This window comes from Budorcas taxicolor, chromosome 3 (genome assembly GCF_023091745.1).
Source record: "Budorcas taxicolor isolate Tak-1 chromosome 3, Takin1.1, whole genome shotgun sequence".
Classification (NCBI taxonomy): Eukaryota; Metazoa; Chordata; class Mammalia; order Artiodactyla; family Bovidae; genus Budorcas; species Budorcas taxicolor.
In genome coordinates this window covers 120,962,307-120,975,784 of record NC_068912.1, presented here as the reverse complement: position 1 = coordinate 120,975,784, position 13,478 = coordinate 120,962,307, and the positions used below count along the sequence as shown (strand labels likewise).

The window sequence follows — 13,478 nt, the reverse complement described above, 5'->3', positions numbered from 1 at the left end:
CTAGGCCTCCAGGAAGGCGAGGTTCTTGGGGGGTTTGTCCGGGAACTGCAGGGTGTACAGGTGGGCCATGTACTGGAGCTCAGGCATAACCATCCTCTGGCACATCTGCAGCGTCTGGTTGTCCAGGCCCGGCCTGAGGTTGTAGCCCAGGATGTCGGCCCTGCCCGACTGGTAGGGGCGCAGTCGGAGATCGGTGATCTGCGACTGGTTCTTGGGCTCGCTGTCCTGTAGACACAGGACCGCCAGCTCGCGCCGCCGCTTGCGCAGCTGAGCCACCTCGGAGCGCAGACGCCGCGGGCTCAGCTCTGCGCGCAGCCGGGCCCAGAAGGTGCGGTTGAAGTGCTGGTAGAGGTGCCAGTCCAGGGCGCACCAGTGCTTGGCGCGCTCCTGGCCTGCGGGCGACAAGGTGGTGACGCTGTGCTGGCTGCGCGAGTTGAGCCTGAAGGCCACCACGTCGTCGAGCCGCCAGCGCAGCAGGCGCCGGAGCAGCACCATGGACTCGTCGAAATGCTCCGAGATGAGCAGCAGCTGGAAGCGCCGCTCCACGTCGAGCAGGCGCGCGCGCACGTAGCCCTCCTCCGGCGGCGCGTCATTGTCGAAACCCAGGTCGAACCACATGCTGTTCCGGGCGTAGGCGTTCCTCAGGCCCAGGCTCTGGTTGTAGTAGGTCCACGGCGAGGCCAAGAAGGCTTCCAGGCTGGAGACGTTCCTGAAGGCGGGGACGTGGCTCTTGTAGTAGACGAAGGAGGATTCCAGCTGGAAGACGGGGTTTCTGAGGATGGAAAAGTAGAAGGTGTCGTTGGGCATGACTTTCTGCACCTGTCGGGAGACACAATGGGAAGGGCTGGTGACCCTCTGGGCTCCCTCGGGCGTGGTCCCGGAGCAGGTGGTGCCTCCTCCCTTGCCCCCACCCCGCAGCACACCTGAGCCTGCCCCCGGCCCCCCGCCCCCGAAACCCAGTCTCCTGCACCCAGCGCAGGCCACCCGGCTCCTCTGCCTGCCACCCTGCACCAACCAGTATCCAGAACGACCCGAAAGCCCCTGAGCCTGCCCACGCCCCGGCCCCCATTACCCTTCCCCGTCACCCACGCTAAGCCTTTGGGGAAGAGGTCAGAGACGCCCCCGGGAGGAGATGCCTTCTAAGCTAAGACCCGAATGACCCAGAGAAGGAGCTGTGAACACGTGAAAAGGGCCTACGGAGGGACGAGCTGGTGGGTCTAGACCCAGGAGGAGGCGAAGAAGAGGGAGAGGGCTGCAGACGCCGGGGGCCCGCCGCGGACTGGGGAGCAACGGCCCCGGAGCCCCGGGACCCCGCCCTCCATGGGCCCCGCCCTCCATGGGCCCCGCCCCCGGAGCCCCGGGACCCCGCCCTCCATGGGCCCCGCCCTCCATGGGCCCCGCCCTCCATGGGCCCCGCCCCCGGGGCCCCGCCCTCCATGGGCCCCGCCCCCGGGGCCCCGCCCCCCGGGGCCCCGCCCTCCATGGGCCCCGCCCTCCATGGGCCCCGCCCCCGGAGCCCCGGGACCCCGCCCTCCATGGGCCCCGCCCTCCATGGGCCCCGCCCTCCATGGGCCCCGCCCTCCATGGGCCCCGCCCCCGGAGCCCCGGGACCCCGCCCTCCATGGGCCCCGCCCCCGGGGCCCCGCCCTCCATGGGCCCCGCCCCCGGGCCCCGCCCTCCATGGGCCCCGCCCTCCATGGGCCCCGCCCCCGGGGCCCCGCCCCCTGGGAAGCTCCGCCCCATGGAGCCCAGCCCCGGGAGACCCCCTCCAGGAGCCCGCCCCCGGAAGCCCCGCCCCCGGAAGCCCCGCCCCACACACCTCTGGCGGGTTGAACCTCAGGTGGTTGCACATGATGTTGAAGCGCCTCCCCGGCCCGCCCTGCTCTACGCCCTCCACGTAGCGCGCCAAGAAGAGCCAGGGGTAGCCGAGGTGGAAGCGGCCGCCGGCGGGCAGCGCCGCCGACAGGTTGTGCGTCTCGGCGAAGCGGAAGAGGATGTTGAGCACCGTGCTGCTGGCCGTCTTGTGCGTCTTAAGAAACATGACGTTGGTGACGGGAGGCCCATCAGCCTGGTCCCCGAGTTGGCTGGGGGAAGAGCGCAGCGCCGTGGGCCGGGGATCCTCGCGCTTGCCCAGCCGGAGAGATCCCAGCCCCTCTACCCCTGAGCCTGGAGGCCCGCAAAGCCTCTGCCCCGTCCACGCTTCCCCGACCCACACTCCCTGAGCTGGCAACACCCCAGCCCAGCCCCGTCACTGTGCCCCTCACCTGAGACCCCGCCCTGGCTGTGTCCTTCCAGCGGTGGCACCACCTGCCCCTCGCACTGCAGGCTGCCCTCCCAGGCCCTGCACCCCTCTGCTTCCCAACCTCCTGCTTGGCTCTGCCCTTGACCCCGGCCATATGGCTAGCGTGGCTGGCCCCTCATGCTGAGATGGGCTGACTCTGCCGGGCAAGACTGGGCGCTGGTGCTCACTCCCGTGATCTCAGGGTGGCACCCACCCAGTTGTGGACACCAGCCTGGAGCTACAGGTGCCCACCCTGCCCCAACACAAGATCCCAAAACAGGGCTGGTGAGAGTGACCCAGGATGGTGGGGACAGGGTCCAGAGGTTAGTGAACAGGCCTGGGGGGTAGGCAAGGATACCCAGGAGCTTTAACACTCCTCCCCTCCTGTGGAGATCAGCCAGGCCCTGGGCTGGAGGGCCCTCCCACCAGCCAGGCTAAACCACTGGGGCTGGGTAGCCATCGGGAGGACCCTGGGCTTCACAGAGGCCATACCACCAACCAGCAGGGGAGCAGGGGTCCTGACCTACAGACCACTAGGAGGTCTAACCACCCCAGCCCTGCCTCCCAGTCACCCTCTGCACACAGCAGCTCTGCCCAGGGCACCCCCAACCTGGCCCAGATTCAATGCTCCCATATCCCTGCCTGGAGTTCTGGGCAGCTTACTGCCCACGGGAGATACTGGGAGGCCCCTGGGTGACCACAGGAAGAGCCCCTCCTCCATTGCAGAGGAGAGGCTGAGGCCTGGAAGGGAGGCGTGGCCTACCACAGTCACAGGCAGGGCTGGGTGCCACCCGGAGTGGGGCACGCTGGGGTCCCAGTACTGCTCGGGGAGAGGGCAGTGCCCAGACCTCAGGCCACCCAGTGGAGGACTCACGGCATGAACAGCCCGACGTCCATGTGCATGATGCCGGCCAGCAGGAGCACAGCCAGAGCCAGGAGGAGGAGCATGGCCCAGAAGCACCTGTGGGCGGAGGACCCCTTCAGCACTGAGTCCGGGGCCCGGGAGGAGCCTCTGCTGCTCACCCCCTTCCCTACCCCCTCCCCTACCCCCTCCACCTCCCCGGCACCCACATGACAGTTTGTGTCCAGCATCTATTGTGCACTGGCCCATGGGGCCCTGGGGTGGGGGCAGAGCCCAGGATGGGCCTGAGTCATCAGACACCACCCCCACTTGGCCCCCCTGCACTGTCCACTACTCAGAAGCTGGGAGAAGCCAAAAGGGGGACCCCCTCCTGGGGGGGCGGTCAAAGGTGAAAACATGTCTGCGGACCCTCAACCCTGAGCAGGGGCCCCTGGAGACGGGCCTGACCGAGACCTCTGAGTCCCAGCCCAGGGCCCATGAGGGCAGGGGGGCCTGCCTCGGTGCAGGAGCTGAAGATGGTGCAGGCAGGGCTTCTGGGTGAGAACACACGAGGGAGAGGCAGCGAGCAGGTCGGGAGAGACAGGCAGGGGCTCGCTGTCCCGCCATCCCTGGACAGAGAGGCTGCAGCGGCTCAGCCATGAGGGGCTCCCTGCACTGCTCCACCTGGAGGGCCACTTTGTACTGAGAAGGGGGAGGAGGCCCAGCCAGTGTCAGCTCTGGTCACCATCTGCAGGCCGCCCCAGACTTACACCCCAGCCTGGGCTAGCCCCGAACCCCCACTGGGGTGTCCACAGGCATCTCAGCCTCCAAGGTCCAGACTGGCTCCAATGCCGCCCTCCAAACCCAGCCCGCCCACAGGGACACTGGCTTCTTCACCTGCTCTCGTCCCGTTTCCCTCCCCCCATGTTCTGTCCTGATCCACGCGGCTCCCGAACTTTGAGCACATTGGGTTTTTAATAAAAGGGTCTTTTGGGCTGCTGGGGTGGAATGAACCACGGGGCAGGGACACAGGAGGGGGTAACCAGGCCACCAGCCTGTGTCCCTGCCCCGTGGTTCATTCCACCTCAGCAGCCCAAAAGACCCTTTTATTAAAAACCCAATGTGCTCAAAGTCTTTCTTGGTGGCTCAGACGGTAAAGAATCCGCCTGCAATGAAAGTTCGATCCCTGGGTCAGGAAGATCCCCTGGAGGGGGGCGTGGCAGCCCACTCCATTGTTCCCTGGAGAAGCCCATGGACGGAAGAGCCTGGCAGGCTACAGTCCCTGGGGTCACAAAAAGCTGGACACAACTGGGTGACTAACACTTTCACTTTCTTTCAACAAGCTCAAGTTCAGTTCCGTTCAGTTCAGTTCAGTCGCTCAGTTGTGTCCGACTCTTTGCGACCCCATGAATTGCAGCACACCAGGCCTCCCTGTCCATCACCATCTCCCAGAGTTCACTCAGACTCACGTCCATCGAGTCCGTGATGCCATCCAGCCATCTCATCCTGGGTCGTCCCCTTCTCCTCCTGCCCCCAATCTCTCCCAGCATCAGAGTCTTCTCCAATGAGTCAGCTCTTCGCATGAGGTGGCCAAAGTACTGGAGTTTCAGCTTTAGCATCATTCCTTCCAAAGAAATCCCCGGGTTGATCTCCTTCAGAATGGACTGGTTGGATCTCCTTGCAGTCCAAGGGACTCTCAAGAGTCTTCTCCAACACCACAGTTCAAACGCATCCATTCTTCAGCCCTCAGCCTTCTTCACAGTCCAACTCTCACATCCATACATGACTACTGGAAAAACCATAGCCTCGACTAGACAGACCTTAGTCAGCAAAGTAATGTCTCTGCTTTTGAATATACTATCTGGGTTGCTCATAACTTTTCTTCCAAGGAGTAAGCGTCTTTTAATTTCATGGCTGCAATCACCATCCGCAGTGATTTTGGAGCCCAAAAAAATGAAGTCTGAAACTGTTTCCACGGTTTCTCCATCTATTTCCCATGAAGTGATGGGACCGGATGCCATGATCTTGGTTTTCTGAATGTTGAGCTTTAGGCCAACTTTTTCACTCTCCACTTTCACTTTCATCAAGAGGCTTTTTAGCTCCGCTTCACTTTCTGCCATAAGGGTAGTGTCATCTGCATATCTGAGGTTATTGATATTTCTCCTGGCAATCTTGATTCCAGCTTGTGTTTCTTCCAGCCCAGCGTTTCTCATGATGTACTCTGCATATAAGTTAAATAAGCAGGGTGACGATATACAGCCTTGACGTACTCCTTTTCCTATTTGGAACCAGTCTGTTGTTCCATGTCCAGTTCTAACTGTTGCTTCCTGACCTGCATACAGATTTCTCAAGAGGCAGGTTAAGTGGTCTGGTATTCCCATCTCTTTCAGAATTTTCCACAGTTTATCGTGATCCACACAGTCAAAGGCTTTGGCATAGTCAATAAAGCAGAAATAGATGATTTTCCAGAACTCTCTTGCTTTTCCCATGATCCAGCGGATGTTGGCAATTTGATCTCTGGTTCCTCTGCCTTTTCTAAAACCAGCTTGAACATTGTTGTTGATTAGTCAATCTAATCAACAAGCTCAAACCCTTGATTAAATCCCATAATTGAAGAGCCTCCTATGCTAAACCCTTCAGGAAAGCGCAAGTCTTCCCAGCCAGTCCCCAGGCCCCCCGCTCCACCCCTGCCCTCCAGCCATTCCACTTCCTCCTGTTCCTCAAACACCAGCCCCAGGACCTCTGCGCTCACGAGGCTTCAGCCACAGACTGTCTACCCAGTTTCTGCAAGAGCTGCCTCCCGCTTCTCCGGGCTGTGGGCAGGGGTCTCCCGGCCTCCCTGCGGCTCGCCCCTGCCCCCTGAGGCCGTCCCGATCGCGTTGGTCGCTTTGCAGTCTGTACTGCCCAGTGGGCTTCCCTGGTGGCTGGGCCGGTCAAGAAGCCTCCTACGTTGCGGGAGACCTGGGTTTGATCCCTGGGTTGGGAAGGTCCCCTGGAGGTGACAGTCGCTCCTCTGTCCATGGAATTCTCCAGGCAAGAATACTGGAGTGAGTTGCCATTTCCTCAGCCCACTCCAGTATTCTTGCCTGGAGGATACTCGTGGACGGAGGTGCCTGGCGGGCTATAGTCAATGGGGTCTGAGTTGGACTGAGCACACAGCTCTGCCCACCATCGGGTAAGTGCCTCGGGTTCTGGAAAGACAGCTGGCACGCGCACGGCGCTCAGCTCATGTGTGCTGAGTGAGTCAGTGAGGCCAAGCACACATCCCAGCTGCCACCGCAGACCTGGTTTGAGTCGGCATGGGGTGCAGAGGGAGGAGAAACCATGGGGTGGGAACAAGACCGGAAGCAAATCTGTTGAATGTGAAACGTCCTGAGACACCAAGAGGAGGTGCCCGGCAGTGGCTGAAGAAGGAGTCCGGAGCTCAAGGAGTGGCCAGGGCCAGGACACGCATCCACACATCAGCATCAAAAGGCCTGGCGTGCTGCAGTCCACAGGGTCACAGAGTCAGACACAACTGGACAGCTGCACAGCAACACAGTAGAAGCCCGCGTCACGTGGGACCTCAGCTGCAGGGGTCAGAAAGCAGCGGCAGACTCCCCTCACCCACCTAGAGGCTTGGGAGGGAAGCTGCTGGCTCTGCAGACTCAGCCCCGCCACACTGAGAAAGCCGACGTCTCTCTCCCCATGCTCGTGGCCTGATAGTCACAATGAGGCTGCCAAGCTCCAGACATCACATAAACATTTGCATCAGAAAGAAAGTAGAAGGGACAGGACCAGCCGTAATAAGGAACCAAAAGCCTTTTAGAAGCCTCTAACACACCTCCTCCTCCATCTTCTTGGCCACAATGCGATCGCATGGTCCCCCTGCCCCCAGCTGCAAGGGAGTGCTGGGAAAGCTTCATTTAGTGTTTACAGCCTCTGTCCTGGGGGGGCACAAGGAGAAGGTGGCGGCTGTCAGCCTCAACTGTGTTTGTGTAAATCCGTGGAAACAGTGGGCTGCAACCTGGGCCTCACTAGGTTTGCCCATGGAGGCAGGCACATCTCTGAAATACAAGTGAGCTTCTCGCCTGCGGCCCGGCCGTAGCCCGGAATCCAGGGGGCCCAGCTTGCAGGCCCGTTTAGCCCTGATGCTGCGGCTGCAGGCTCTTCCTGGACATCTGAATGGAATTCACAGCCAGGCGGCCCTGGCCCTGCCCGCCTCCTGTGGCCTCAGCAGGGTGTTGGCAAAGCCACCGTCTCTGGGGCCCGGGTTGTTTCCAGGTGTTCACGGCAGCCTGTGTAGTGTGGGCACCCGCTTGCGTCCAGGTGCTTTGGCCCTGATTTTCCAGCAGGCAGGCCCCTGGGTGCTGCCAGGCAGGGGCCCACCGGGACCCCTTACTCAGCTGGAATACCACCCCCTACACGTCGGGGAGGTGGGCCTCTGTGGCTCTGCTGAGACCCCTGCCCCCAGGACCCAGCACACAGCCTGACCAGCCCAGCTCGGGAGAGACGCTGACGGCTCAGCATCCTGAACTCTCGGGGGAGCAAGGCGCCCAGGCAGGCCTGCGTGTGCTCCCCTCGGCCTTGCTCTGAGCTCCCGGGAGGAGCGGCCCAGCCAGACACCTCTCCAGGACAGACCAGCTCCGACCACCTGCCCCCAGGCGCCGGGAGGCTTCACGACTCCCCTTCCCGGGTCGGTTCTGAGGCTCACGGCCCTTCCCCCGCCCCCCCCCCCCCCTCCGCCCCGACACCCTCCTCACCACCCGCCCCCTGCTGGTGTCAGGGCTGGCTCCGAGGCCTCCCCTCAGGTGGATCCGAGGTCGGAGGGTGAGTTCCAGGTGTCCCTGCGTCTGAAGGAGGAGAAGGTCCCTCCTGGGACCTCTGGGCCAAAAGTCTCCACACAACCTATGCCCCCAGGGCAGCCAGTTCCTTGGGCTCCAGCAACTTGGGGCGGCAGTGGCTGGGACCAGGAAGGCCTCCGGGGGGAGCAGAGGGCCCGATGGGGCTGGAGGGGACGGGGGGCCGCTCAGTGCGGCGGTCAGGTCCCAGGTGAGAGGAGCTGGATGGCGCGCCTGTGCTTGGAGCCTGGCCCAGGGGGCAGAGCCCGGAGGGAGCTTCCTGAACGGCCCTGTGGGGCCTCTCCACAGGGCTCTGCAGGGAAGGGAAGTGTGACAAGCAGGGGAGGAGCCCGGGAGGAAAGGGCAGAGTACGGCTGCTCCATCAGGGCAGGTGATGCGGGACAGCAGGAAGGCCAGACCCCGGCCTCACAGAAACCTCTCGACGCCCCCCAGACGGAAACTCAGAAGTGGACTCACACTGGCTTCAGGGCCGCCCCGTGAGACCCCTCTGGCCCCCTGGCCCCAAGCAGGCTGCAGGTCCCCACCCCCCACTCTGCTCTGGGGCAAGGAGATGGCCGGACCCCGCGCCAAAGTCTTGAAGCGTCACATCTTCCCCCAAAGAGAGTTTCTAACTCAGAGTTCAGTTCTCAGCTTCCCATGGCAGCCCATCATACGGTAATAACAGGACAATTGTAAACGGTGTCAGGGAGCAGGGGCCTGCCAGGTGCTAGGAAGGGAGGGTGCCTGACGCCCTCTGTCGGGGGCAGCGGGCAGCCGGCCGCCCATGGACAGGCCGCCACGCGGGACTCCCAGCCGGCTCCGTCTATTGGAGGAAACTGCTCAGAGCGGTGAACACTGGCAGCCCCTCGCAGGGAGGGGCGGGGGGTCCGGGGCTGCTCCAGGAGGGGCGCTGGGTGGATCTGGGCCCAGGGTCTCCTCCGTGGGGCAGTGCCGGGTCCGTGCGCCCAGGGGCTGTTTTCTCTCCAGGCTTTTGATAGTGTTTCGTCATTTTCATTACCTCAGTCCTGGGCCCCTTGTGTTTACCTCAATCTCCAGTTTTTATTGCCATCGTACATGAGTTCACATTTCATTTCCTGGTCCTTATCACTAGAGTAGAAAAAGCCTTGTTGAAAAAGAACGTGCCTTGTATCCAGTCAGTTCCAGCCACTGTGCATGCCTCTTGTAGCCGAACGCTAGCGTTCTGCCGTCTGCGGTGATGGGGCACTGCCCGGCTCGCCCTGTACGCCTGCCGGCTGGCCTGTGCCCAGCCTCATCGCCAAGACGCCCCAGGTCTCGTTGGAAAGAAACAGGCTTTAAGAAAAAGGAAAGAAATGGCCTCTAGGGACCACAGCTGGGGGTGCTCACTGCTCTGGGACGCTGTCAGTTGCTGGGCCCTCTCAGTGGGCATAGCTGGAAACTCCCCGAGTCCACAGCCACGTGGCCAACTCTGGCGCCACACTTAGGGGGTGTTCAGTCGCTCAGTCATACCCAGCTCTGCGGAGAAATGGACCACAGCGCGCCAGGCTTCCCTGTCCTTCACCGTCTCTCGGAGGGTGCGGAAATGCATATCCGTTGAGTCAGTGACGCCATCCAACCATCGCGTCCTCTGTCGTCCCCTTCTCCTCCTGCCCTCAATCTTTCCCAGCATCAGGGTCTTTTCTAATCAATAGACTCTTCTCATCAGGTGACCAAAGTATTAGAGCTTCAGCTTCAGCATCAGTCCTTCCAGTGAATATTCAGGACCGATTTCCTTTAGGATGGACTGGTTTTATCTCCTTGCCGTCCAAGGGACTCTCCAGCACCACAATTTGAAAGCGTGAATTCTGTGCTCAGCCTCCTTTATGGTCCAACTTTCACATCCATACATGACTACTGGGAAAACCATAGCTTTGACTATACACACTTTTGTTCGAAAAGTGATGTCTCTGCTTTTTTGTATGGTGCCTAGGTTTGTCACAGAGTTTCTTCCAAGGAGCAAGCGTCTTTTAATTTTATGGCACAGCCACTCTCCACAGGATTTTGGAGCCCAAGAAAATAAAGTCAGTCACTGTTTCCATTGTTTTCCCATCTATTTCCCATGAAGTGATGGGACCAGATGCCATGATCTTAGTTTTTCTAATACGAGTTTTAAGCCAGCTTTTTCACTCTCCTCTTTCACCTTCATCAAGAGGCTCTTTACTTCCTCTTCACTTTCGGCCATTAGAATGGTATCATCTGCATATCTGAGGTTATTGATATTTCTCCTAACAATCTTGATTCCAGCTTGTGCTTCATCCAGTTCAGCATTTTGCATGATGTACCCTACATATAAATTAAATAAACATGGTGACAATATACAGCCTTGACGTACTTCTTTCCCAATTTTGAACAGGTTTCTCTGGAGGCGGGTAAGGTGGTCTGGTATTCTCATCTCTTGAAGAATTTTCCACAGTTTGTTGTGATCCACATAGTCAAAGGCTTTGACATAGTCAATAAACCAGAAGTGGATGTTTTTCTGGAATTCTCTTGCTCTTTCTATTATCCAGTGGATGTTGGCAATTTGATCTCTGGTGCCTCTGCCTTTTCCAAATACAGTTGAACATCTGGAAGTTCATGGGTCACATATGGTTGAAGCCTGGCTTGAGAGAATTTTGAGCATTAGTTGCTAGCGTGTGAGATGAGTGCAATTGTGTGGTAGTTTGAGCATTCTTTGGTATTGCCCTTCTTTGGGATTGGAATGAAAACTGACCTTTTTCCAGTCCTGTGGCCACTGCTGAGTTGTCCAAATTTTCTGGCATATTGAGTGCAGCAGTTTAACAGCATCATCTCTTAGGATTTGAAACAGCTCAGCTGGAGTTCCATCACCTCCACTAGCTTTGTTCGTAGTGATGCTTCCTAAGGCCCACTTGACTTTGCATTCCAGGATGTCTGGCTCTAGGTTGAGTGATCACAGCTTCTCAATGACCCTCTTCCTACTGCTTCCTATCTCCTCTCTTGCACCAGAGCCTAGTCTCAGACACAAGCTGGGAGAATTTGAGCCCCTGCCATCACTTTCTGCTCTCCACGCACACCCCGTTAAGGTCAAGCCATTGTGGCACGTGCTTTGCCCTCCCTCCACGTCTTTTCATATTTACTTACTTGGCCTCATCAGGTCTTAGTTGCGGACGTGGGGTCTCATGTTACAGAGCATGGCTCAGCAACTGTGTCACACAAGACCTTCAGTCGTGGTATATGGGGTTCTTGGTTCCCCATCCAGGGATCAAACCCGAGTCCCCTGCTTTGGAAGGTGGATTCTTCACCACTAGACCATCGGGGGAGTCCCCTGCTCCCCATTTGTATCTGCTGCCATACCTGGGTTTTAGACATGATGTGAGCTTCTCCAACCCCCAGCTGCCTAACGCTCCCTCAAGTCCTCCTGACGAAGGACTTAAGATCCGCCTGAGAGAGACTCCCGGGAACCAGCAGGTGGACAGGCTGAGTCTCCGTAAGCTCAGGACTATGGTGGACCAAGGATAGAATGCTCACACACAGGGCGGGGCTGCCAGGAGAGGATGCCCATGTCAGCCTGCAGTCTCGGCCTGTGGGCCCCAGGAGGGCGGCCTCAGAGGCAGCGGGAGAAGGTGCGGCAGCCCAGGGGCCGGGCCCTGGGGTCTGCTCACTGCACACGTTCCCCAAGTCCCAAAGGGGTGCACTTCTGGAAGGCCACGCTGCGGTCACGGGGTTCCCACACCGCCGTGGAGTCACACGTGCAGAGCTCACGAGACCCTCCAGGGAAGGCAGCTTGTCACTGGAGCCTGAGCGGTGGGTTCCTTTTTCTTAATTGGAGGATAATTGCTCTACAGTGTTGGTTTTGCCACACAGCAACATGGATCAGCCACAGGGGCACACACGTCCCCTCCCTCGTGGACCTCCCTGCCACCCGCTTCCCCATCCCAACCCCCCGGGTCGTCAGGGAGCATGGCTTCAGGCCCCGGTGTCACACGCAAGTTCCCACTGGATTTACTTTACACAGGGCTTTACCATCCCATATAGTTAGAGTTTAATCCCTGCCGGCTGTTTACTTTACACAGGGCTTTACCATCCCATATAGTTAGAGTGTAACCCCTGCTGGATGAGGCCCTCCTGGGACGTTAACGGCCCGGCTTTTCCCCTCAGTCTGCCCCCGGCCTGACTTTGTTCTGACACACAAAGCTCCCTTCAGCAAACACTGGGTGTTTGCTGCCCCTTCAGAGGAGCCGTACTGAGGACTTCTTGGAAATTTCTGCTACACATTTACAATAGCCACTTTGGCCTTAAGGGAACAAGTTCTCCACAGAATTGCAGTGAAAAGGAGAAAAGAGGAATGAGGTTTTCTTTCCTTCCCTGAGAACAAAGATACAGAGAATAGTGAGCAGGGCTGATCACTCCTAGTTTTCACTTTGTTTCTAATCTGCAGTCAACATTCAAAAAACTAAGATCTTGGCATCTAGGCCCATCACTTCATGGCAAACAGATGGGAAAACAATGGAAACAGTGAGAGAGTTTGTTTTCCTGGGCTCTAAAATCACTGTGGATGGTGATAAAATTAAAAGATTTTTGTTCCTTGGAAGAAAAGCTATAACAAACCTAGACAGTATGTTAAAAAGCAGAGTCATTACTTTGCCCACAAAGGTCCTTATAGTCAAACCTATGGTTTTCCCATTAGTCGGGTATGAATGTGAGAGTTGGACCATAAAGAAGGCTGAGCGTCAAAGAATTGATGCTTTTGAACTGTGGTGTTGGAGAAGACTCTTGAGAGTCCTTTGGACCACAAGGAGATCCAACCAGTCAATCCTAAAGGAAATCAGTCCTGAATATTCACTGGAAGGACTAATGCTGAAGCTGAAGCTCCAATACTCTGGCCACCTTGTGCGAAGAGCTGACTCACAGGAAAAGACCTTGATCCTGGGAAAAATTGAAGGCGGGAGAAGGGGACGACAGAGGATGAGATGGTTGGGTGGCATCACCAACTCAATGGACATGAGTTTGAGTAAACTCTGGGAGTTGGTGAAGGACAAGGAGGCCTGGTGTGCTGCGGTTCACGTGGTGGCAGAGAGTTGGACACGCCTGAGCTACTGAGCTGCAACAACCTGTATCTGTAACTAAGGTTGCTTTTCACCCTCTGACTCTGCATGAGCTATTTCTGCACCTATTATGTTTTGACTCTACAGAACACATCCTATCTCTGGTGCTCACCGTTACTGCACTCTCTCTCTCTGCCGACCACCCCTTGTAGATTTTCTCCTTTTTTGCATTCAGAAAGAAGGCCGCGGTACAGTACACAAAAGGCGATGGACCCAACAACCCGACGCCAGCCTACGACTGCCTCCGAAACAAGGCGGGAGGAAGACGGATACAAGAGCCTGACGCCCTCGTCCCATCGCCACTCCAGCTTCGAGCCCTCACCTAGAGGGGCCCCCGACTCCTCGCAGAGGAGGGCACGCGCCTCGAGGCACTAGCCTGTTCTGTTCTGTCTGCCCTCGCCGGTTGAGGATTAAAGCCACCTTTCTATTTCCTCCAAACTCTGTCTCTGTAATTT

The 13,478-nt window shown here is 58.4% G+C and overlaps 1 protein-coding gene across 1 annotated transcript; it reads right to left on the bottom strand.

The window, feature by feature from the left end:
• On the bottom strand, positions 1–9,509 carry GAL3ST2 (galactose-3-O-sulfotransferase 2). Its single transcript, XM_052638108.1, has 6 exons — positions 9,431–9,509; positions 9,086–9,234; positions 8,379–8,500; positions 3,156–3,242; positions 1,820–2,084; positions 1–819 (listed from the first exon to the last, which is right to left on the bottom strand). The coding sequence occupies exons 1-6, from the start codon at positions 9,507–9,509 to the stop codon at positions 1–3; spliced, it is 1,521 nt and encodes a 506-aa protein (XP_052494068.1).
• Positions 9,510–13,478: the final 3,969 nt, after the last annotated feature.

Excerpts from the sequence above, each read along its gene's own strand:
- GAL3ST2 (XM_052638108.1), bottom strand. The coding sequence starts at position 9,509 with ATGCATTTCCGCACCCTCCGAGAGACGGTGAAGGACAGGGAAGCCTGG. Across the intron at positions 3,243-8,378 it reads CGTCTGGGGGGCGTCGAGAG|GTGCTTCTGGGCCATGCTCC; the intron begins GTTTCTGTGAGG and ends CTCCGCCCACAG. Across the intron at positions 2,085-3,155 it reads GACGTCGGGCTGTTCATGCC|CCAACTCGGGGACCAGGCTG; the intron begins GTGAGTCCTCCA and ends CTCTTCCCCCAG.